This window comes from Lineus longissimus, chromosome 17 (genome assembly GCF_910592395.1).
Source record: "Lineus longissimus chromosome 17, tnLinLong1.2, whole genome shotgun sequence".
Lineage (NCBI taxonomy): Eukaryota > Metazoa > Nemertea > Pilidiophora > Heteronemertea > Lineidae > Lineus > Lineus longissimus.
Window position 1 is genome coordinate 7,946,503 of NC_088324.1, and position 25,571 is coordinate 7,972,073.

The 25,571-nt window shown below is 41.6% G+C and overlaps 1 protein-coding gene across 3 annotated transcripts; it reads right to left on the bottom strand.

The window, feature by feature from the left end:
* On the bottom strand, positions 1–24,910 carry LOC135501362 (golgin subfamily A member 1-like). Of its 3 annotated transcripts, none has more exons than XM_064793435.1 (22): positions 24,853–24,910; positions 23,548–23,697; positions 22,081–22,187; positions 21,234–21,327; positions 19,528–19,602; positions 18,868–18,965; positions 17,549–17,593; positions 15,157–15,285; positions 14,568–14,716; positions 13,762–13,873; positions 12,896–12,991; positions 11,890–12,018; positions 11,276–11,467; positions 10,407–10,502; positions 9,528–9,680; positions 8,768–8,863; positions 7,794–7,883; positions 7,324–7,426; positions 6,166–6,326; positions 5,422–5,538; positions 4,474–4,785; positions 1–2,781 (listed from the first exon to the last, which is right to left on the bottom strand). In XM_064793435.1, the coding sequence occupies exons 2-22, from the start codon at positions 23,651–23,653 to the stop codon at positions 2,626–2,628; spliced, it is 2,616 nt and encodes an 871-aa protein (XP_064649505.1). In that variant the 5' UTR covers positions 23,654–23,697; positions 24,853–24,910; the 3' UTR covers positions 1–2,625. The 3 variants fall into 3 exon arrangements, with proteins under 3 accessions (XP_064649505.1, XP_064649504.1, XP_064649506.1); XM_064793434.1 differs by having other exon boundaries at positions 2,638–3,256; XM_064793436.1 differs by lacking the exon at positions 17,549–17,593 and having other exon boundaries at positions 2,638–3,256.
* Between the last annotated feature and the right edge of the window lie 661 nt (positions 24,911–25,571).

The following is a 25,571-nucleotide window of genomic DNA, read 5'->3' on the forward strand; positions in this document are numbered from 1 at the left end:
TATAAATTATTTATTGTATGTACATTATATATACGGTAACCATACACCCCTAGTGTACAACCATACACATCTAGTGTACACAATACAATGCCATTCACCTGGCACAAATTATCAAGGTGTATCATCATCGGGCCTGATGATTACTCACTGATACAATGGAGACTCTTTCCAGACTCCAGTCAGCAGGACACCCTCTGTATGAAGATTTTCACCCTCTGTATTAAGGACAGTGATTTTGATCCACTAGGAGTCATTTCTGTACAATTTGACCTCTGTAATCAGGCCTCATTCCAAAACAACACCAAGTGACAATGTGCCGCACAAACGACCGATCTTAGTCACCGCGACCTGCAACAGAGCCATAACAACGTGACGCGTGATTCCAATTTAACCAATCAGCTGCTGCATTCCGACCACAAGTGCAGTCATGACTCTGATGCATGATCGCAGGTTGCCGCAATTTAAATCGGTCGTTTGCGGGCTCTTTACTGCAAAGAATGGAAACCTCGCGACCACAATCAAATCCCTTGTCTAGATTAAGTTACGGCCCATTTTAAAGGCATAGTCTGTCCATGAACATTGTTAACATGTATTCCACAAGTAATTATAAATAAACATAGCTGTAATTATTCATGCAAACATAACGAAATTTGGCATGCCTAGTATTATTGAAGTAAGTCTTCAGCAAATCCCCTCTAAATTGGAAATTCTCACATTCAAGTTCGAAAGTCAAATTTTTAACAAGAGATTTAGAACTGATTGACTGGGAACATGATTTGAAGATACAATGGCGATGACATATCACAGAAATATGCAAGTGTTTACATCGTGTTTATCAAGTTGAATGGTTCACCAATATCAGTAAGGTTAGATGGTACACTTTTAGCCATGGTAATGTTTACATCTTTGTATACCAAGTTGAATGGTCCCGCCAATACCAGTAACGTAAGGTGGTACACTTATAGCCATGGTAATGTTTACATTTTTCTTTACCAAGTTGAATGGTCCCGCCAATACAAGTATAAAGTTAGGTGGTACAATTATACCCCAGTAATAACATTAACGTTAAATGGTTTCACCAATATCAGTAAGGTTAGGTGGTACACTTATAGCCATGGTAATGTTTACATCTTAATTACCAAGTTGAATGGTTCTGTGAATACTAGGTAAGGTGGTACAATTATAGCTTTAGTATCTGCGTGCATGAATGTAATATCACCAGCTGTTTTCGACACTGTAGCGTGATGAGTGCACCACTTTACCTTACCTTTTGTATTTACAACCCAAACCCCCCTATCACAGTTTCTACAAATGAAGACAAATCGATTTGCCCCCCTTTCCCCCTATTCATCTTATGTTTTCATTAGTACAGCCTTCCAGAGGGTCAAGTAAAAGGTATGAAAGAGCAGCATTTTGCACCAACTCCCAAAATTCATGAACATGGTCATTTCAAAACAACTTCCTTCAAGAGGGAGCCCCTGTATCTTGCCTTTAGAAGGAGATTGGGTCTGAACTTGCCAGGAAATATATGTAAACACTTGCATGTACGATTCAAAATAACAAAATAGACAAATAACAATTTATAGGCAACTTGCATTTCCAAAAACAAATAACCTGAATGAGTTACTTATTTAAAGATACACATCCCAGAGTCTAATAATTTATAATATTCATATGAACAAATTGTTTTTATATTCCAAAGTTTTATACAGTCTTGACAATTTGAAAATTTATCAAAAGGAGAGAAAATGTATACAGACCAGAGCAATGGTATCACATTATGTTTTTAGAAAATGTATGAAAATCAGCTTCATATGACCGTATAGATAATTTTTGAAACACACCTATTGCTTCTCACAATAATGTCCGAGTAGGCCTATCATTTTGCAAGTTTCTGCTACGAAGCACAGTAATGGATCAAGAAATATTGTGCAACGCAAAATTTCGGCCCCAAACCCATGGCCATGCATACGGTTTTGGCCTACGTTTCAGCCCCTCACTCCCAGTTTAACGTCCAAGTACAGAGGCCTGCCAGTGGAGTGTTGAATAATTCAATGGCCAACTGGAGGGTAGCATTTGGTGTATTCACTCGTGGGGCAATAAAATGGGCAAGTTATGGGGTCAGCCTTTGAAGTTTCCAACATCAAGTCAAAATCAACAGAGCCTGACCCTATAGCTTGGCGAAGTGCAACAAGCGACGCTCATTTGGAAAGAGGCGAATTCGCGCAAAAGCATTGCTATTTTTTTAAAAGATAGTAAACTCGGCTACATGTAGGTAGGGGATTCAATATATGACATCTGAACACGTTTTCAGCTCTGTACAGCTTTATCAAAGAATCTGTCAGACTAAGGGCTGGCTATAGGTACCAACATTTTGCCTAGAACCTGAAATCCCAAATCAGTTATAACTCCTTCAAAATGAAGTGAATGCCTGTTTAAAACCTGTGAGGCTTTTCTCTAGAAGACAAAGAACAGACTCCCGCCCTTGAAGTTGCCATTCACTTTGTTTTGAAAGAGATTTAATCGCTTTTAGATTTCAAGTTCTAGCCAAAATGGTGGTACGTATGGTCAACCCTTAAGACTCATCCTGAAAACGCTGAACTAACACTGGTTGGTTCTAGCATACTATGACGATGGAATGATTTTGGCACTCTGTCCCTTCCCGAGTGCGGGTTTGCTTCCAAACCACGACATCTTCCACTCCAGCGTCTCCCTGATCAGCGCCTGCTCCTCGCGATTGAAGCGTAACAACGTCGAGATGGCCTTCACGAGGTGGATGGCCTGGCAAGAGAAATGGTGGAGGAAAAGTAGGTCAAGGTCAATTGGGTTTTTGGCTTATAACTCTTGTTTGACAAAAATCATAAAACTTTCGTATTTGTCATCAGAACATTCTGGACTGTCTACGCCGGGAGCAATCGTAAACTCTGTTTTCTCTGAGGAAAAACAACAACAAAAAACTGATCATCAAAGCTAATTTGCACCAAGCTCCAATCCTATCAAGAGAACGTCCGTCTCTTTAAAAAAACATATTGCTTCAAGAAGACAGCTCGACATCAGCGCTCAATTCATATCAAGACTAGTTCATTAGCGCCACCTATCACCACGATGGTGGAATCGTTTTGGCGGTCTGTCCTTTTCCGAGCGCTGGTCTCGTCCCGAACCAAGACATCCGCCATTCCAACGTTTCTTTCACCAAGTTTTGTTCATCCCGTGAGAAATCTAGCAGGGTCGATATCGCCCTGACTAGATGCATGGCCTGTAGGGGAGAGAGAGGCAAACATAAACATACAAGAAAATAAACACACCAGGGTTTACAAGAAGACGACAAATTCATTTTCAGTTTTCAAGATTTCATCATTTCCAATTTTTATTCAGGCAAGAATTTAAAAAAATGAGTTTTGCGCTCTATGTACACCCAGCCTCCGAAATGTGTCCTGTGCTCTATGTAAACCCAGCCTCAGAGGTGAGAAATGAGTCTTGCACTCTATGTAAACCAGGTATCAGAGGTGATTTTTATAAATGAGTCTTGCATTCTCTGTAAACCCAGCCTCAGAGGTGAGAAATGAGTCTTCCACCCTATGTAAACCCACACGCAGAGCTGATAAATGAGACTTGCACTCTATGTAAACCAGGCCTCGGAGCTGGGCATTGAGTCTTGCACTCTGTGTAGACCCAGCCTCAGATGTGAGAAATGAGTATCACAGAGTGCGCCGTGGCCGAATGGATGAGTGTCCAACTTCTGATCACACTCCCTGGTTTTCTACAGAAATGTTTCCTGATTTGGCTGGGGAGTGAGTGTAAAGCGCTTTGAGACAGATTAACAATACAAAAGCACTTTCTGTTCGATTTTTCTTCTTCAGTTTTAACCCTGATGTTGAACATAATGTAATAAAGGAGACAGACTTTGAACAACACCTAAGGGGTGTACAGGGTGACACAATGTGCAATACACTTACAAAGAAATGTAGGAGAAGATAACAACACTCTGATTTCAAGATGCTCAGTCTAAGGTTAAATTCGTAGCCAAACGAAAAAAAATCAATCAAATAATTACATAGAAGATAAGATAAATACATTGATTACTGTAAGTAATTGAGATAGATTAATGATTACAGCGCAACCTCCCTTAGCGGACAACTCTCCATTAAGGACACCCTCTCTACGAACGACTCTTCTTTTGGTCCCAAGTTGTTTGTTTCCATTCAATTGACCTCTCTAATCAGGACACCTCTACATCAAGGACAGCACGTGTCAGTCCTGAGGGTGTCCTAACTAAAGAGGTTCTACCATAGTTTCATTATCATGATCATCAGCGTAACGCCATGCTCAAGGACTTGAACACAATGGAGTCCTTCTGAGATTTGAACCCAGGACCCCTGGACCTCATCACTATGCCTTCCTTGGACTGCTCATTCCGATGACCACTCAACGAGGCTCCGTTAACAGTCGTAAAATCACACAAAGATAACTCACCTCAGATTCCCGACTCAGCATAAATTTCAGCACCACGTGTTTTAAATACTTGAAATTGACCTCCGGACCCATGTCGAGTTTCATCGACGACGGCATAGGATGTGAATTGTAATAATCAATGTCAAAATTATTCGAATTTAACGCCGATTTATTCGGCGGCACTTTTGGATCCGAGCGATTCTGATTGGGCTTCGGCACGCTGGGTTCGGGTTCCCGGGCGTCTGGCTCGTCGTTCGGCAGCGACTGCACCTTGAGTTCGCGCTGTAACGTCTTTTTGAGGTCGGTCAGGCGTTGCTGTTGCATTTTTATCGTCTGAAAGAACGAAGTTGCGACGAATGAATATCTCAGAAAATATTTTCCGATTTGAATTCAGGTCCGTAAGATGGGGTCTCACGGCACAAAGTGGGGTGAAACCGCCCATTGGACGTGCGGCTCGTACAAAAGACAGATCAGGTCTCACGTCAAGACAAAGCACACATGATCAAGTGTCTTTATCAAGGTGTCATTCTTTACTAAGTTTTCCACATCTAAGGCAGGATAAGCGTTTTTTGCGTGCCCTACGGTTGGGCACCAGTTGGGTTTATTGGCGCAGTGACGCATTCTTCGGCCAGTGGAACTATGCAAGAGTCCAATGCAAGCTACACGTTTCTCACATGGATGGGTCTTCTGCTTGCCCTGGAATAGACACCAGATACGAGGGAGCCGGGAATTTTAGCTCCTCGAAAGCCACGCGGTTTTATCCAGACATCCCTGGCTTCACCGCAGGATCAAACCTGGGCTCTATTCCGTGGTAGCCAGCAGGTTCAACCACTAGGCCTTGCGGCTCCCCGGACTTGAGCAAAAAGTTTGTAGAGATCAGCCCCTGATATGGACCGACCTTTTCGACTCCTTGAGGAGGCTGAAGGCCGAACATACCCTGACACATTCAGAATCAGACAACATGTTTACCTTAGTTTTCTCCGCTAGCTGTTCTTCCAGATCTTCCGTCGCTTTCTTGTATTTGGCGATTTCCTCCGTCTCGATATTGACGAACACAGACTCTCGCTCACTCTCCAGATCCTTCATCTGAAAATAAATCGATTTTTAAAGGGGGACTATAGGCAGGAGCAGAGGGGCTAACATGGCCATCTTCAGGTGACGAATATACACAATAAGGGCCCTGGGTCATGTCAGATTCACCACTAAATATATTCCTCGTACAAGCTTGAATCATTTCGACGTACTGTGAAATGTGAGAGACCCCTATTGGCGACTTCATGTAACTTTATCTTGCCTGCCTAGCTGCTGCCTATATTGTCCCTTTAAGAGGTTAGAAAATCTACATTAGTGGGAAGAACCGAGCATTCAAAATATTTCTCCGATGATGGTTATGCCTCTCGCTCTTCCATATAGTACCCCTGCTTATACCCCGTATAGACCGAGTGGCCTGGATCCAAACTTGTCTTGGAAAAAGTTTCATTGTTAAATAGTTAGCATTACCCAATCTTAGGGACGAGGTCTTCATTGATTAGAGTGCAGTGCTGCCATCTTGTTTTTTCAGATGTGACCAACCAAAAAATTTGGGGGATTGTGGTGAATGACGGAACTTGGGGAAAATTTAGCAGCACGGATTACGGAGGGCCAATTTTATGCAGTGTAAGGACCCGGCAAATACTGTGTACGGTAGAAAAAGAGTTTATATCAGATACCGACCTTTTCCTCCATCTTGATGAGCTGTTCTCGGACAGACGACAGCTCCTCCGTACTGTCCCGTAGCGCCCTCTGTAGGTCCTGAATGTCAGCCGTACTCGACCGCCGAATCGTCTCCAGCTGTTGCGATAACTCAGCATTTCTCATCATAAACTCGTCTTTTTCTGAAAAATATTTTCAGAAGTTTCAAAGAAATTATAATGAAGTCATATTGAATAAACAAGATGTGATAAATTCACCAGACGGTGAGCTGTTAGCAATGAACTATTTCCATGGTGCCGTGCAGGAAAAAATATAGCACAATCAAAAATCAGTCATTTTCTTGTGGTTATATCATGAATTACAGACTTATTTTTGACAAATTGCAAGCTTACAATAACAGGCTTCAACCAGAGGAAAATGTCCACATCACAAGGGCTTGACCAGACTTGGTGCATGTGCATGGATTTGTGGCCCCAATGAGAAGTCCGAACGGATGCCGGCAGCTGGGCAACACTCTAAATTCAAGCAACTAGAACAAGAGTGCGAACTCGACCGTCGGCATCTTCATCCTGGATAATCAATTCCCAAGATTGCCGAGAATCTTATAAGGCCTTCCTGCTTACCCAGCAGCCTGCCCTCGATAGTGCTACCACAATACCAGTTGAACACAATAATATTTCATTGAAAGACTCAAAGACACCATTCTTTCAACTCTATTGAATAGATTCTTCCTTTCCCAGGACAGGCCAGCTCATCAGACTGGAAGGCCTGACTAATTCTCGGCAATCTGGGGAACTGCTTCTTCAGGGTAAATATGGTCTGAATTGAGTAACATACAGATCAAAGCAAAATCACAACCTCATGCAAGCCGCATCTTATAAATAAATAAATAAATATAGAATTTGTAAAGCGCCTTTCCAGGTCACCCTGCTCAAAGCGCTAGTACCTCCTCTATTTTTTGAAGTGAAGATTGAACAAGTGTGTTTTAAGAAGGGATTTGAATTGGGTGAGGGTCTCAGCAGATGTAATTGCGTTGGGGAGTCGATTCCAGAGATAAGGGGCAGCCACGGAGAAACTGTGATCCCCGTACTTTGATTTTGAGCGAGGTACAAGGAGACACTTTGAACAGGATGACCTTCCTACCAAATAAGACAGCGAAACTGGCCAGTTTTCAATTACCTTTTTTACAGTCTGAAAAACTCTGTTGTTTCGACTTTACTGACTTTTGTAAACTTTCCGACTGTTCTTTATGAGATAAAAGATCTTCCTCTGTGCTGTTTTTCTGTAAGAAGAATCAAAACATTGTTTTTAAATATCATTGTTTAAAATGGTAAGATATAAATATTGCCTGGCACGGAGGGTAACATGTCGAATGTCGCCCCGCCAGGATGCAATGTCTCCCGAGGCTTTGTTGGAGGGACAAGTGCTGCCCTTAATGGAGAGGTGTCCTGATTACAGAGGTCAAATTGAATGGAAAGAAACCAATTCGGGACCAAACCTCAATAGTGTCCTCAATAGAGAGGTTGTCCTTAATAGAGAGGTGTCTGCTAAAGAAGGTTCCACTGTACTTCCCTTGAGTTGAAATGCACCATCTGTTGCGCAATCATTTGTGAGGGTACCACGTTATTTATGTCCGACTTATAACTTACTAAATCGGTCATTTTGACCAGTTCCACGTTGGCGAATTCTAACTGGTGTTTGGTCTGGTTGCACTCTCGCTCTTTAGCCGTGAGATCATTCTGCAAAGAAATCACGGCAAGTTCAAATCTCAGGACAGTATACTGTTTAGACGGTAACTAAGAAATTGCTGAAAAAAATTAAGAATTGTCATGACCCATTAACATGACCATATATTGTTGGAGAACACTTCTTCATTTTCTCCAGCGTGCGCTCTGAACTTGGACATGTTATTTTCCAGGGACTTTTCTTCATCCCAGCCAAGATGAGTGTTGTTAAAATGACACAACAGTAAGGAACCTAGGCCTAGTGACTCCAGTCATCAGCAAGAGGTGAACTCCAGGCAAACTACTCATGTTTCTCACTTGGTGGGGTCTTCTGCTTGCCCTGGCATAGACACCAGATACAAGGAACCTTGGTTTTATGTCTCATTCGAAGGACTGTGAAGAGCAAGGAATTTTAGTTTCTTTGAAAGCCACGCCGGTTCATCCAGAAACACAATCCTAAGTTCTCCCCAGGTTCAAACCTGGCCCTATTGCATGGTAGCCAGCAGAATTAACCACAAAGTTATGAGGCTCCGTGCAGAACACAAAATTCCAGCACTTTCTGATTATATCATTAATTTCATCAGCCTTTATCAAAATAATTCCGATCCTGAAAATACAAGGCCCGATCACGATACCAGGCACCAAGATTGAGACACAAACATTTCCCAAAAGATTAAATTCCAGAGCAGGCCACATAATGTGACCCACCATGACAAAATGAGTTGCATGTCGCACAGATGATGAGCCTAAAATGACACCAGGACATAATAGAAGAAATTGATGTACTCAGATGTCACGAAAGGCAGACAACAGTGAAATGAACAACCAGTCCGTCTCAACCTGTCACGCTCGTAGCGACATGCGACTTGTTTCGTCATGGCGGGCCACATATGTCCTACCTTGAGCGCCTGTTTTTGGTCCTCCAACTGCGTGATTTGTTTCTCCGTCTCGATCTCCTTGGCCAACGAGTCGTCGATCGTGTTCTCTAAATGAGTCTGAAAGATGAGAGCAAAGTGACTTTGCAGTCGAGGCTGGTAGAATGTGGCACTTGCTTGACTCCTCAGTGCGTGAGAGTGGTTCTGTGGCCAGTTCCAAGACAGGGCCGCAGACCCTGCTCTTGTAAGAATACTTTTTTGAAAGGGCCTGTTCAAGACACTTGGAATGGGCGCTACACTAGACACCACTTACTCAATTATTTACGTACTTATCACAAAAATTAATGAGCAGAAAGTGAAATCTCGAGAAGCGAAAGTGTGAGACTGATTAGATAATTAGAGTTACCATGCAGTACATTACCATGCAGTACATTACCATGCAGTACATTACCATGCAGTAATTTCAATTGTACAGTAGATAGAACCTCTCTATAAAGGACACCCTTGGGACTTGGGTCACATTTGGAGGACATTATGAATTGAGTATGTCACTTGCAGTTGAGACTGAGTTAAGTTATATAGACTCCTTATAGACTCCTTATAGTTATATAGACTCCTTATAGACTCCTTATAGTCATATAGACTCCTTATAGTTATATAGACTCCTCATAACTGAGCCAAGTTTTACAGTTTTACTTGTATCCTTCAAAACAGTCATTAAAACACATTGTAGTAAAAAACGGTAAAGTTTCAACTGGTTATCAGAATTCATGATATCACTTACAATTTTTTGTTGATATGCACTTTTTTCCGAATCAAACGTTTTCTGTAACGTATTGAGTCGAGATTGTAAGGCGTCGTTTTTCTCCCGTAAATCTTTCTCCATATTGGATGCGTGTTGCTGCGCTTTCTTCAGTTCAAGCTCCCAATTGTGCTTCTGTGGACGAGAAAATGAAAAGGTTGCAGATAAAGGATTGGAATCCTCCAATGCAAAAACAACGTTTGCTTTGACTAACACTTTATGGCAGTTCAATGAGGTATTTATTGCCACTGAGGTAGGACTATGCCGGCGGTTCAATAAAATACTGGTATTTTTTAGTTAGAAATAGATATACGACTGGTAGCTCAACAGTTCAATGAAGTATTTATTGCCATTGTGGTAGGACTATGCTGGCGGTCCAATACAATACTGGTATTTTTTAGTTTGAAATAGACACACGACTGGTCGCTCAACATTTTAAACAAATATTCACAGGGGCAACACCTAATCCACAGAGGGACAAAGTCTTTCATTCATCTTATGACTGATCTGCCCAGTTCAATTCATGCTTTCTCCAATTACAGCCTCAAATCTCAAAGGTTAGATTCTGGTCTCTAGGCTGTTGGAGTGGTGCAGAGAAAACATCAGTGACTGTCACCACGACGGTTCCAGGTTTGATTCCCCATCGGTCATGGCACACTCTTGCGATAGAGAGCGCAACTCTCTTCGACAGCGAAAGTTTCATCCGGGGTCTCCGGTTTCCTCCTACTTGAAATGACATATCTACCAAAATAGCTTAAAGAGCTAATAATACCCTAGCTGATGCTCAGCTCTCAACTAAATATTTTTTCAAGGTGAGATTCGTTTGAGGAAGACAGCATCGCAAACTGACTTTCTGCCTACCTGTTTTTCTAATTGTATTTCTTTAATATTGGCCAATTCTGTCCCCTCTAAGCCTCTTTTTTCTGCCTCCTCTAATTTACACTGTAAGTCCTCAATCTGAAACAGACAATCAGATCATTTTAGATTCGGCGACAAAATTGACGGTTCGTTGAATGAAGATTTAAATCCGTGCTGTATTGAATTTTTAATGGCAAATGTGACCTGTCGCAGCAAAACCAGGTGCATGTCGCTCTGAGCTTGGCAGGTTGAGACAGACTGGTTGTTCATTTCACTGTTGTCTGCCTTTTGTGAAATCTGAGTACATCAATTTCTTCAATTTTCTAGACATCATCTCCTTACCTGTCTCTGGAAACCCTCTCTCCTAGCCTCTGCTGCATGCTGAATAGACTTACCTGTCTCTGGAAACCCTCTCTCCTAGCCTCTGCTGCACGCTGAATAGACTTACCTGCCTCTGGAAACCCTCTCTCCTAGCCTCTGCTACACGCAGAATAGACTTACCTGTCTCTGGAAGCCCTCTCTCCTAGCCTCTGCGTCACGCAGAATAGACTTACCTGTCTCTGGAAACCCTCTCTCCTAGCCTCTGCTACACGCTTAATAGACAAACCTGTCTCTGGAAACCCTCTCTCCTAGCCTCTGCTACACGCAGAATAGTCTTACCTGTCTCTGGAAACCCTCTCTCCTAGCCTCTGCTACACGCAGAATAGACTTACCTGTCTCTGGAAACCCTCTCTCCTTGCCTGTGCTACACGCAGAATAGACTTACCAGTCTCTGGAAACCCTCTCTCCTAGCCTCTGCTACACGCTTAATAGACTTACCTGTCTCTGGAAACCCCCTCTCCTAGCCTCTGCTACACGCTTAATAGACTTACCTGTCTCTGGAAGCCCTCTCTCATGGTCTCTGCCGCACGCTGACTGGACATCAACTCCTCACTGTCCTCAACTATCTTTGTGTTCAAATGCGAGATCTGTTCTTCCAAATGCGTTATTTTGTCACTCCACGTCGTCTTGATGTCCGTTAACTGTTGCCTGGCTTCAGTCAACTTGTTTTCTAAAATATCACGCTGAAAATAAACAAAATTTACGCTTAGACAATGCCCAGACTTTACTTATTTTGAGATTCTTCTTCAGTCAGTCTGTTCTTTTCTTTATCCTTCTTCATCTTCCATTTTGTCTTCTGGGTTCAGCCTGCTGGTACTACATCTTAAGTCCTGTGGCAGAGATGAAGTGGAATATTTTAAATTCTAAAACACCTTGGTTACAGTGTTTCATTTCTATAATGGATTATGTATCAGCCTCATTTTGACCACAGAGGTTTTGGTGAGACAACCATGACCTCTTGAGTTGGTACAAAATAAAAACAATTCTCAGTGCATAATGCCTAAAATGAATCAAATTTGCGGTGTTTTAGAAAAGAATTTCTAGATGGTTATCGTGCCATTTGACATCCTGAGTCCCTCGACCTCTCTGATAGTTTCAAGCATACCTCTTTTTTAAGGGCGTGTGCTTGTTCATCCCCTGAGAGACCCGAGTCCTCCAGCCTCTGCTCCAGCGTGTCCACACGCTCCTGAAGATGCGTGATATGCTCATCCTTTTCACTTAGTAAGGCAACGGTCTGAAACCAACAAATACGAATTAAATTCTTAAAGTGATACTATGATGTTATTTACAACTTTGCAGAAATACGTCCGTTTTTAATTGTTGGTCACAAATGTAAAGCTCGAATTTTCCATTTTTGATTAGATTTATTATAAAATCGCTGAATGTAAACCACCGCGACCGCGAAAATGTTCATGTTGTGATGTCATCAACGAAAACGGCATCGAAGCGAGCCGTCTGGGCGGGATTAAATTAAACCATCAATTTCTAGAAAATGTGCATTTCGATTCGAAAACCTTATCGATTTATGAGAAAGTGACGTAGTCATTTGTCAAAAACAACTAAAACATTATATGGTGAAATTTGACACGAGTTACCCGTTAAGGAATCCACACCAGATCAAATCTGCAATGTGGTTTGCATTTCCAATGGTTACACAATGGTTTTCATAATTAGTTCTTCAAGCACTTTACGCATCAAATTTAACCAATGAAACTTATAACACAGTGCAACACAGAGCAATATTTTGTGTCAACAGTGAAATATTTTGCCACTTTTCTGAGGTGGTAGGCATCACTTCACCATTGGACTTGCAGCATATCTAGTCAAGTCAACATTGCCTTAATAATATGGGCGCCATCAAGAGGAAAACTGTTGAAAAGCTCGCCAAATCCTCCCAGCGTCGTGTGCATGGAGCTGATTCACTGTACGTCACAATCAAAGCAGGGCAACTTTGCACACCGTTGGAAAGTTATGTCTTCTCAGACGGAACGTCATGCAAGAAATCGACAGACCTTGGTTTGGTCGTTCAAATCGACTACCAATTCAATGAAACTTGACGTTAATCTCAATACGACGTTATCGCCCTCTATTTGAGGTCGTCAAAAGCTCACCTTATTTTTGTAAACGTCACTATTTCTCTGCAGCGTCTGGTGCTCATCTTGCAGATGAGCAAGCGTCTGCTCCATACTAGAATGGGATGTACATTTCTGAAACAAAGCATTGAATATGATATCAAATATAATGCATTTCATCGACGGACAATACTTTAAAACGGGGAAGTCGATTTTCGTCAACAAGGCTTCTAGTGTTACCAATTTCACCGATTGTGGCGGACGTGTATCGACCAACCAGAAAGCTTTTTACACCAATGAAATATTCAGACCGCTTCAACAAAATTACTTTCTGCGAACTAAAATCTCGCATCAATGAGTCCACCGAGAGCTGGGGCATTTTTCAGGTCATATGCAGACAGCAATTCTCATGTAAATATAGCAGACCCTCTCTATTAAGGACACCCATTGGACTGACAACTGCTGTCCTTAATATGCTGTCCTTAATAAAGAGGTGTCCTGATTAGAGATGTCACATTGAATAGAAACAACCAATTTGGGACCAAAACTAATGTCCTTAATAGAGAGGTTGTCCTTGATAGAGAGGTGTCTGCTAAGGGAGGTTCCACTGTATACCGTGTTTCCATAGAGATCAAGGACTCGTAATAAAAGGTGCCTGCAGGTATACATACAGTGACACCTCCCTTAGCGGACACCTCTCTATTAAGGACAACCTCTCTATTAAGGACACTAGTTTCGGTTCCAAACTGGTTGTTTCCATTCAATTTAGCCTCTCTAATCAGGATGCCTCTCTATTAAGGAATTTGTCAGTCCTGAGGGTGTTCTTAATAGAGAGGTTCTACTGTACTAAATAAACTGGCCTGGGCTCAACAGAACAAAAGTGGTCAAACAGTTTTGCAGCTTACCTCTTGTAAATCCTGCTTCAAACTAGATATCTGGTTTTCTAGACTTGTTATTGATGAAATAAACTTGTTCGTCTCTGTAAATAATTTTTGTTTCTCCTCATCCATTTTCTCTCTGGAATGAAAACAGATACAATTTCCGTGACGATTTTTGATGGACTCGGAAACATATCTCAAAGTGCAATTGTAATATCAAAGGAGCCTCAGAGCCTTGTGGTTAACACCGCTGGCTACCACGCAACAGGGCCTAGGTTTGATCCTTGGGACAACCCATGATTATATTTCCGGATGAACTAGCATGGCTTTTAAAGGGGGACTATAGGCAGGAGCAGCAGGGTTAAATTGGCCATCTATGGGTGACTGAAATGCACAGTAAAGGCACTGGGTCATGTTAGATTCAGCACTCAATATATTCATTGTACAAGCCTGAATAGTTTTTACGTTCTGTGCATTTGAGATGAGACCCCTATTGGCAACATTGTGCAACTTTATCTTGCCTACCCAGCAGCTGCCTATAGCGTCTCTTTAAGGAATTAAAATTCCTTGCTCTTCACAACAAGTTTGAGGCTCAATACGCGATAATTTAATGAGGGTCTGGTGGATGAGACCTAAGGCCATGGTCCCTGGTGACCGAGTGTCTGCACCAGGGCTAGTAAAAGATCCCGCATAGGTGGACGGCAGCCTATAGTGGACTCCATACCTCCAAAAATCCAATAGGGTTACGACGCCAGTAATGATGATGATGATGATGTCAACTGGATGGGCTACACATCTTCTGACACCTCTTTTGCAAGGTGCAAAAAACTCACCTGTCTAAATTATTAAAGTCAACTTCAAGTTTAAGCGTTTCGACTTCGTTTTCTAAATCCTTCATTTGCTTGGTCATATTTTCACATTCGTCCATCTTCTCCTTGAGACGGGACTCGCACGCTAAGAGGTCTTCCTGAGTGTTCAGCAGCTGAAAGATGGGCAAAGATCATTAAAGAACTAATGGCATTATTAAGGGCAAAATACAAGCTGTAGGCTGCCAAATTAACTTAAAGTTCCAATCATTAAAAAGCGCATAAGATGGAAAACTCGGGCTGAAATAACACGCTATTCCGATTTTAATCCCATCTGGACCCGAGTGAGCTCTCCGTGCAGTGATCATCCAAATTTGAGCAGGGCTTCAACATCAAAAACTTCTCATAATCCACGAAATATCCCAGTCAAACCTCTCTATTAGGGACATTTTCGGACAGACAAGTGCTGTCTGTCACAGAGAGGTATCCTGATCAGAGGCATCGATCAACCTGAAAGGAAAAACAACCACTTCGGGTCCAAAACCAGTGTCCTTATCAAAGAGTGTGTCCTTAATAGAGAGGTGTCCGCTAAGTGAGGTTCCTTTACTCCACTCACCATATGTTTCACTTTGGCCAGCTCCTGCTTCGTCAAATCCTGGAACTCGTCACTCTCCTCCTCTTTCTTGAAATAACGATCTTTATATGCGTTCGCTTCCTTTAATTTCTTCTCCAGCGAAGATCGCTCCTACAAGATGAAAGCGACAATCGAGTTGAGGGCGCTGGACGATGAAATCTACCCGATTAAAGGGTTGAAACTATCGAAAGCTTTTTAGAATGAAAGTCTAACCTTTTAAAAGTGAAATGTAAAAGTGTAAAAATCGCACATGTCTCGTATTTTAACAACCATTGCCTGCTGGGGCGGGGGGTTACCAATTCTCGGGAAATTCGCTTCATGAAGGGGTGTCAGGGCACCAAGGCTCCATGGATGAAAATTCCTTCGGGATGATTTGTCCTTAAGCCCCCAGAGCAGTCTTTGTAGATGTATATTATCTTCACGACACCACCATTTGCTTTTTGATGCGTTTTTTATCAGACAATCACTCGAGCAGTCCTCAAACTATACACATAGGCCTTTATAGTTGATTGGAGCCTTTGATAAGTTTTCAAATGGCAATGTATTCTCTCACAAGCCTGACACCTTGCCAATTTCTTCAAGCAAAATCTTCACAGTCATTCTGCCCATTTTCCAACACTGGGAGAGCCCCATTTCCTCACAGAGACATGCACTGTAAATGTACCCACGTGTGTATCTCACCGCAAATTTTCTCCGACGACCATTTGTAAATGATTTGTCCACATCATTTTGGGCTCTGGAGTGCAAACTACTTGTCAGACTCTCTGACATTTGTTTTTTATTGATCTGCGTTTGATTGAAGGGTGAACATGGTAGTTTGCTCTCCATAGCCTAAATGTTGCGGACAAAGAATAAACAAATAGCCTATGGTATCATTCATTTACTCATCACAGTAAAACACCCAACAAATAAGATATTTTTGTCACAGCAACCTGCAACAATTATCGCATGTGACAATATCTCTTGTCTGCAGGAATCATTGCCTCCAACAACAATGCGACATCGCTGCAACTTCCGATAAACAGCAATTCAAACACAGTGATTACTGGTTTTACCTGCAGAAGAGCAATCTTTTAATCGCTAATCACAGCAACAAATGTCGCTGTGATGAAAATCTCTCATCTGCAGTGTGCTGAAGTCAGTGAGTTTAACTGATGACACATCTGGAACACCCTCCCTCAAGCAACCGAAAAACTGACACCTAAACTTATCTGTCTGACATCAGTATAAACCCATTCAGTTCACATGACGTCCCATACACATCATCACCCATTTTTTCCATATGTTGATGACGTGCAAGGAACATCATGAAGGTAATACTCTCAACTCGGCTCTATAAGACCAGGTTGATAATACCGCCCAATACCACATTTATAATGTTTATTCACAAGAATATTCATCCAGGTTAGGGGTGGTAGGCCTATACAAATTCTCGTCAGACCTCATTGGTTGGAATCGTGATTTTGGGTAATCCTACATGTATGATTAACATGTAATGGGCGGGCAAGAAATACATGATCTGGTCTTATACAGCCGAGTTGAGAGTATTAACCTCCTGCACGAAGCAATGGACTTCGATTTATACTATAGATGGTCGTCCAAAAGATAGGGCAAAAAGTGTCAAAGCACCTTCCCTGTAGGCGAATGTAGAGATGGAGAGGGGGGAAAATGATAGAAGAACAATCATTATAATTTGTTTGCAATTTTCAAAAGCGAAACGGCATATGGGAATATTTAAAGGATGAGAAGTCCGAGTCAAATACTAATGTAGAGTTGCAGAGTTCACGCACTCACTTACACAGACATACAGAGTGTCTCAATAAAAACTTTACACTTTTTGAATTGGCAATTTATGATTTATTGTGGGACACCATGAAAATTTTATCGCTGATATCCGTCATGTCACCCCTTGCCTTGGCAAGGGCCACCCGAAACAGATATCAATGGCAATGTTTTCATTCCATGGTTTTCATCCCAGAATATATGATATATTGCCGTTTTTTAAAGTGTAAAGCTTTCATTTATACACTCTGTGTAGTGCCCACTGTACTGAGCTCAGTAACTGCACATTAGTGACGACTGACAGTCACTTTCACCTATAAAGCATTATATATGGCAAAATAGCATTGTATAAAACAGCAGTTTGAATAAATGAACCCAATAAACCTAAGGCCATACTAATTTGATTTCTAGTTTTTTAACAGGATGATTTCTAACCAAATCTCAAAACCTTGCTTTACAGGATATAATTTCAGAAAGTTGGATACGGCCAACATCTTTATAGAGGTGGAAAGAGTAGAGGCGTTAAACGAACAATCAAATTGGTATGGCCTAAACCTAAACCTTTTACCACTAACTGTCAACTCTAGGCTACCTTTTCTAAAGAAGCAAACTTGGAGCGTAATTTTGCCTTTATCTCCTGAAATACAATCAAATCAACAACTTCCTGAAAAGCGGTGCGGTACGGTACAGGTGAATTTTCAAAATGATGGTAGCAACTGTGAAGTCAAAACTTGAGGCAAGTCGAAAAGAATCATTGAATAAAGTAGTGGTTTGGGTCCTCTAAACAAACTAAATCTACATGTAAGGTTGTTTAAATCTAAATGCATAAATTTGGCATAAATCAAAAGCTTTTTATCTATGTGCATAAATCTTGCATAAATCAAACCTGGATACTACAGACAGACTTCAAATCAGCTTTAGCACATTCGATAACTTGCATCGCCATTCTCCTGGCACTAAGCCAAGATTTTTAAAGCGCGCACATTAAAAACAACTTTAAAAACAATGTCGCAGGAGGCTTGTGTGATGTACATACCGTACATTCTCCAGAGCAGAGGTCACAATTTTGGAGATTGGATTCTGGCTGCACATGTACTGATAAGTATTGCAAAAACTCAGACCAGGCACCCAACAGTAATCATGTAATCACACCATTTAGCAACCACACGTGTCACCATCTTGACACTCAAGCCTCGGATCCACTCCGCCGACCCGGACCCTGTAACACCAACAGAGTACGTGGGGAGGTATCAATGGACCGAGTAACTCTGATGGTTCAGAGTGACGTGTACTTCCATTTCTTCAATTTTCCATCAATTTCTCAAAAACAGCAGACTACGTAGAAGGTACAACTCATTTTCTCATCGCAAATTCCATCATCTGCCTTTTTTATTACAAATCACGTGCAGCGGCCATTTTAACCTGATGTAACCTACTCGGCAAGTGGGTTATTTCCACTAGGCTCCAGCAGCCCTAGTTGCACCAACACGGGGGTAAACAAACATCGTGACACGTGTGGCAACGGTGCAAGTAATCAAACACACTACTTTCAAAAGGGATGACTGTATGTGCTATACTAACACAACAGTATGTGCTATACTAACACAACTGTATGTGCTATACCAACACGACTGCATGTGCTATACCAACACAACTGTATGTGCTATACTAACACAACTGTATGTGCTATACTAACACGACTGCATGTGCTATACTAACACGACTGTATGTGCTATACTAACACGACTGTATGTGCTATACTAACACAACTGTATGTGCTATACCAACACGACTGCATGTGCTATACCAACACAACTGTATGTGCTATACTAACACGACTGTATGTGCTATACTAACACGACTGTATGTGCTATACACTAACATGACACATTTGTCCAATTTTTTACGTACTATTTCCTTCTGGCCCACTTCTTCTTCAAACTTCAGCCGCATTTTTTCCTCATTCTGGGAATGTTCGTGTGACATCTCCTCAATTTTTCTCTCATTATCTGAAAAGAACAACACTTGGATATCGAAAGGAAAAACAAAGATTTTTTTCATTAATTTGTCCATCGCGTGCATGTAGCTTCAGGGACCAGTTGGGATTACTGGCCTGGTGACTCCCTCTTTCACCACTGTTTTGAGTCAAATTCTCAGTTGTGTGTGGCAGATAAAAATAACAACAATATTTTCTGATATACAGTCTCCCCACAAGGCCATTTGTCACCCTTCCTTGGCAGCTTCCTCTATAATTTTGTAAAGTGTTTCTATGGGGCCACCCTACCTTAAATTGCAGGCCCACCCTACCTTGTGGTGCACACTGACAAAACTTCTTGAATATCAAGTGTACCACCCTAACTCAAGAAAACCCCTGTGGAGAACCCTGGTTATGAAATACACAATAAGATTTTGCCTGGAACAAAGTTTCTGTCCAACGTCGGCACGCGATGCTTAACATTTTGAAAACATTTCCTCGGTGAAGTGGCTACATCAAAAAGAGTGGCCTGACAGATCGCACATATCCAGTGGGTACCTTGTTGTTTTTGCCGCGACCATTTTTTTTTAGCATACCTTGTTTTTCTTTTTCTAGATTCGTTTCTAATTTTTCAATTGTCTTATTCTTCTCTTTGATGGTGGCGGCAAATTCTGAAAAAATATTTTGAGTTTATAAAACAAAAAGAATGTGCACATCAATGAGAGTTTCCCGATTTGTGAATAATTTGAAGCAAAGTTCTATATTTTTGCATACAAGATGATGCACTTAGTATTATTTAGAACCGTCAAAAAAATTATTATGATTCAAAAGCGTCTTCCAATTAACGAGTGCGTCATGTAAAAGACGATTTGTTTCAAACTTTAATTCAAATTATGATCACAAAGAGTCAGACTGCTTAGCGTTTCTTCTCAAAGCATCCTGGCAAATCAGTGTCGCAGTACCTACAGAAACGCCCTGGCCTCTCTCAGAGATAACGATCTGATTTGCGTGAACATTCCCACAATGCTTCATACTGTAGCCAAAAATACTGCAGCAAAATAATCCTAGAAACTCCAATGAAGCACTGCTGTCATTTTTCATACCGTTTCGACATTTGTTAATAAGCAGTGCATTTTTTAATTTATTTTAATTTATTCAGAGGCTTCCCTTTATGCATGATCACCAGATGCAACTACTCTCATTTTGATTGTAAATATCGAAATAATCATTCGCTCATCACATGATTGCACATATTGCGACATAGGCCTGCAACCAGGGCGGTGGATATGTCATCTATTGGCTCATATCGCATGTCCTTGTATCTGGTGTCTATGACACCGCAAGCAGAAGACCCCAACCAAGTGAGAAACTAGAGCAGCTTTCGTGGACTCCTCCACCTTGGACGAAAGGCCCTGGGCAAAATGGTCAATATGATGGTAATGCAAACCCCAGTCCTTTCGAATGAGACTTAAAACCAAGGTTTCTTGGATCTGGTGTCTATGAGCCGGCAAGTAAAAGACCCCAACCAAGTGAGAAACTTGAGCAGCTTGCGTTGACTCCTCCACCTTGGACGAAAGGCCCTGGGCAAAATGGTCAATATGATGGTAATGCAAACCCCAGTCCTTCGAATGAGACTTAAAACAAGGTTCCTTGGATCTGATTACCATGCCCTGGCAAGTAAAAGAACCGAAGAAGTGAGAAACTAGAGCAGCTTTCGTGGACTCCTCCACCTTGGACGAAAGGCCCTGGGCAAAATGGTCAATATGATGGTAATGCAAACCCCAGTCCTTCGAATGAGACTTAAAACCAAGGTTTCTTGTATCTGGTGTCTATGCCCTGGCAAGCAGAAGACCCCAACCAAGTGAGAAACTTGAGCAGCTTTCGTGGACTCCTCCACCTTGGACGAAAGGCCCTGGGCAAAATGGTCAATCTGATGGTAATGCAAACCCCAGTCCTTCGAATGAGACTTAAAACCGAGGTTTCTTGTATCTGGTGTCTATGCCCTGGCAAGCAGAAGACCCCAACCAAGTGAGAAACTTGAGCAGCTTTCGTGGACTCCTCCACCTTGGACGAAAGGCCCTGGGCAAAATGGTCAATCTGATGGTAATGCAAACCCCAGTCCTTCGAATGAGACTTAAAACCGAGGTTTCTTGTATCTAGTGTCTATGCCAGGGCAGGTTAAAGACCCCACCAGGTGAGAAAAACATGAGTAGCTTGTGTGGACTTTCCACTCCTTGGCTGAAAAGCCCTGGGCATAATGACCGGTGTCACAGTATCAACCATAACCTCACTCGAAACTCACCGCTGATTTTACCCTCCAGCTTTTTGACTTGTTCCGTCCTCTTCATGAGCAATGACAGCACTTCTTCCTTCGTCCCACCATCCTTGCTCCCGCCCTAAAAACCAAACAAAGTTTTCGCGAAATGTGAAACTGTGATGCGAAAAGTTGCTCATTCTCAATTTGTGACAGAAATGAAATGGTCTATGGACCACGAGCCCACCTTGGTTCTTACAGGGAAGTGTTATTATTGGACATCTGACGTCTTTAATAGTAATCAAAGTTGGTTATTGGCAGTCAATTGGTGATTTTTCCAACTGCTATAACACTTACACATACTTATTGACTGCAAGGTTGGATTGGGTTACATTTGTAGTGCATTTCCTTCCTTTTGAAATGTGTTTCAAATGATGCCCTATTTTCAAAATTACCAGATGGAAATGCGATCATTTTATGCTACCATTGCAAAAATAGCTAGTGTTTTTATTACTGGATGATTTTTGTCACAGGCCAATGTTGATCTTGGAGTATGTGACACTGATCTCGATGGCTTAGTGGTTAAGGTGTCCGCCTCGTGAACAGAAGGTTGAAGGTTCGAGGCCCGCTGGTAACCTCTTTCCGATGTGGCTGGTTGGTTAGCCGCCAGCTAGTTAAATATTGGGAACAAACTGCCTTCTCGCCAGGCGTCTGGCATTCCAGACAGGATTTTGGAAGTAAAGATTGTCTCTGGTTGGCCCTTTCAGTTCCGGTGACACAATAGTAAACAAATTTCACTTTACTTCACTCCAGCATAGGATGTGACACTGTGAGTGGACATACCATCCATTTTTCATGGTGTTTGATGCAGAATGCGGGATTTTCCTATAATTACCTCTTCCTGGGCTCCATTGGAACTAGATATGGAACTCTCCTCCCCGGATCCATTGGTATTTGCATTAAACAGTCGTCCACTTGTCCTCCCGGATGGAGACCCAACACCTAGAAAGAGACAAGCAAATCACATTAGCACTGACTGAACACAACGCTCGTCCACCATTGGAATTGGAGACCTCCTACCCAGACCCTGAACACTTTTGTGAATTTGAAATTCACTCGAAATGAATGACATACGTAGCGTGCTCAGGTATCTTCTGTTGATGAGGGACAGGGGTGATTATCACCTTTTTGATAGAGATGAGCTGTCGGATGCAATTACGCATCTGGCATGCGCATGAGTGGCCGCCCCACTATGTAATATATATGTAGTTTGTTATTATACAACAGTGTTACATCTCTTATTTGTCTTGTTCAATGCACCTAATCATGTAAGCGCACAATGCACAATTTCCTGAAATGTACGAGAGTACGAGAAATAAATAAATAATAATAATAATAAAAAGCTCATTTTTCTTCTCATTCAGTGTATTATAAATGAAATTCTCTTTTATGTACAGCAACACGAGAAGTTCAGGTACATGCAACATTTAATTGAAATAACTCTCATAACCAAAAGTGCTACATTGCTATACTACCGGATCAATATGGATGTAAGTATACAATGTACATTTCAGATGTAAACAAAGCCTACTGTAAACAGATACTGTAAAACCTCTCTAACAAGGACAACCTAGGGACTGACATGTGCTGTCCTCAATAGAGAGGTGTCATAATTGGAGAGGTCAAGTCGAATAGAATGGAAACAACCAATTTGGGAACAGAGCTAGTGTCCTTAATAGAGAGGGTGTCCTCTTTAGAGAGGTATCCCCAAAGGATGGTTTCACTGTATCAAGATAACTCCTGAATAACAAACTGAAGGCACATTCTGCATACGTAGTTCTGTTTTTCAGATTTTCTAATCAAGATAATATCCTGCGATACCAATGCATGTGAATGACATTACTACAGAATGTGACATAAAAATTATTAATCCATACTAACATTTATCTGATACTCAAACAGCTGGTACCAAAACATCTGCTTTTATTGCTATTTTTATTTGAGGCCAAAGAATTTCGAATTTCTGTTTCTCTTGAGCTACGAGTGTACATGTATATTTAAAGTAGAGCTTGGTTGCTTACATGCATATACATGCATATACCGGTATATACATGCATGCAACCTACTATTTGGCAGTTATACTTTCAGATGAAATTTACATTCTTGATGTTATCGTTTTAAAACACTTACATTAATAACGTCAAACCTACATATGTACCAAGTAAATGTAATTTGGCACTGGCAACATGACGTTAATGTACATTGTACGTCATTGTAATTAACAATGCATATTTGACTTTAATCTATATCGTCTCTTTTTATGAGGTTTGCGAGGTGGTATTGATATTCCGAACATGCTTACCATCTTTCCTGACAGGACTAGCAATCCCTGGTCCAGCGGGAGAGAGGTTGGTATCTGTGGCAACACCCCCCTCCTCTTTTATCTTCTTTTTCAATTTGGCAAACATCACAGATCAGTTGAAGATGGAATCCACAGTGAACTTGGTCCTACCTGTTGATGGAACAAAAATCAGACGACGTCACCTTGTAGCAAATCGCCGCCCCATTCCTGACCAGTGCCCCGAGAGGTGGAGCTCTGTTGAGAGGAAAATAACGGCAGGGGCCAACCTTTGAATTGATTCTATTCTAACACTAACTTCTGATCTCTCATAGGTTTTTGTTAGAACAGCAAGTAGGGTAATTTTTATGGTTTCCCAAGCTCAAAAAGACATGAAAATTTGAAACTTTGGTCCCACTCCCAGATATGGTACGGTTTGTGCATAACAGACATGAAAACAGACATCTTAAACTTATCTCCTTCTGAGAAAACACTGCGTTGCACTCAACTGCCAACCTCATGTCCACCTGATAATGCATGATTAGCAGTTGAGCACAACACAGTGTTCTCTTTGAAGGAGATATGCGTAAGAGGAAATGTCTGTTAGGTGCAGCTGCAAACCGTTCCATCATCATATCCAGGACCAAAGTGTTGGACATCACAGCAAGTTAGCAACTGAATTTTTTTCCAACCTCTGCTTGGTGTAACATTCATGTAAATTCCCGAAATAATGATTTCACGATCGAGGTTCGTAGGTGGAACACTCAAACAACTCCGCAACATGGGGTCCGGAGGATTCGACAGTCACTGACACGGGTGTGGCCCCCGGCCCATGTCCTGAATAGACGAATTTCGAAGAAGTTTGTTTTGGCACTGACCAGTCATGCGTTTCACCTTGAACTTAATGAACAAAGGATCGCCGTGTCTCTAGGCATTGTCCGAAGTCGGCTAAGGCCTTCTGACGTGTTCCGAGTCAGTCACCTAGTCTAGTGTGCACATTTGATTTGTTTTGGCACTGATTCGTCTTCTTCGAATTCGTCTATTGCGCAAACAGGGCTGCCATACGCCAATAAACTAGCAGACTATGGCAATCAAACTCACCAAAGTGCACTTCTATTGGCACAGTGGAAGGATTACACATTTTGCATACATAACATGTACAGTATGCATGTATGTCAATGTGCAGTGCACAGAAAATTTCACATTTTTGACAGATTCTTTAAGATATTTCGACATTCATAGGTTTGATTACGACCAGACTAACTTCAAAAAATGATTTGAACATAATACTCTCTCCTTATCATCTCAAATTGCAAATATGAGACTTACATTCGATCACAAAATCGGTTTTTAAAAGCTCCTTCTTTTGCGATTTGTTACATCCTCGCTGTACACATTGAGGGATGTCGGAGTTGTTCTATATAGTAATAATAGGTGACGCCACTATTAGTTCATGAGTTCATATACGCGGGAAATACGAATGCGCACGTGTGGCCTAGGTTACCCACTTTGTTGGTTACCAGTAGTTTACAGTTTTAGATTTAAAAAAAGAAATTACCCCCTGTAGGATTTCTTAAGGGGGTCCTGGGGGATGGGGGGGGGGGGGGGGGTCCAAGCCTTGGGCTTCTATTAGCCAGGATTCATACTGGTGATAAACCATTCAATGGGAACTCAGGTGAATGTGACCATCTGAGGAATCAGATATGGATTCATACTGGTGATAACTTTTTTATGTGTCTCCGTCAATATAGGATACTTCTCAATCCTACACTCTGAGCTCTAGGCCCACCATCAACATCGAGGGAAGATCATAATGCTGATGTTGTCCGCAAGTGGACTACCAGCATTATCTCATCCAGGAAGACAAGAGACCTGATCTGCCTTGAGTGAAGACCGAATTTTTGGGGACGAAGTATTGGTCTAAGGTCTCATTAGGGATTTTTTTTGTATTCATGCGTAGTTCCTAAAAAATCATTAATTTCTTGGTTTTCACAGTATGCCAGTGTTAATTTAGCAGTTGTTTTTGGAAAGACGATTTTTTTGGACTT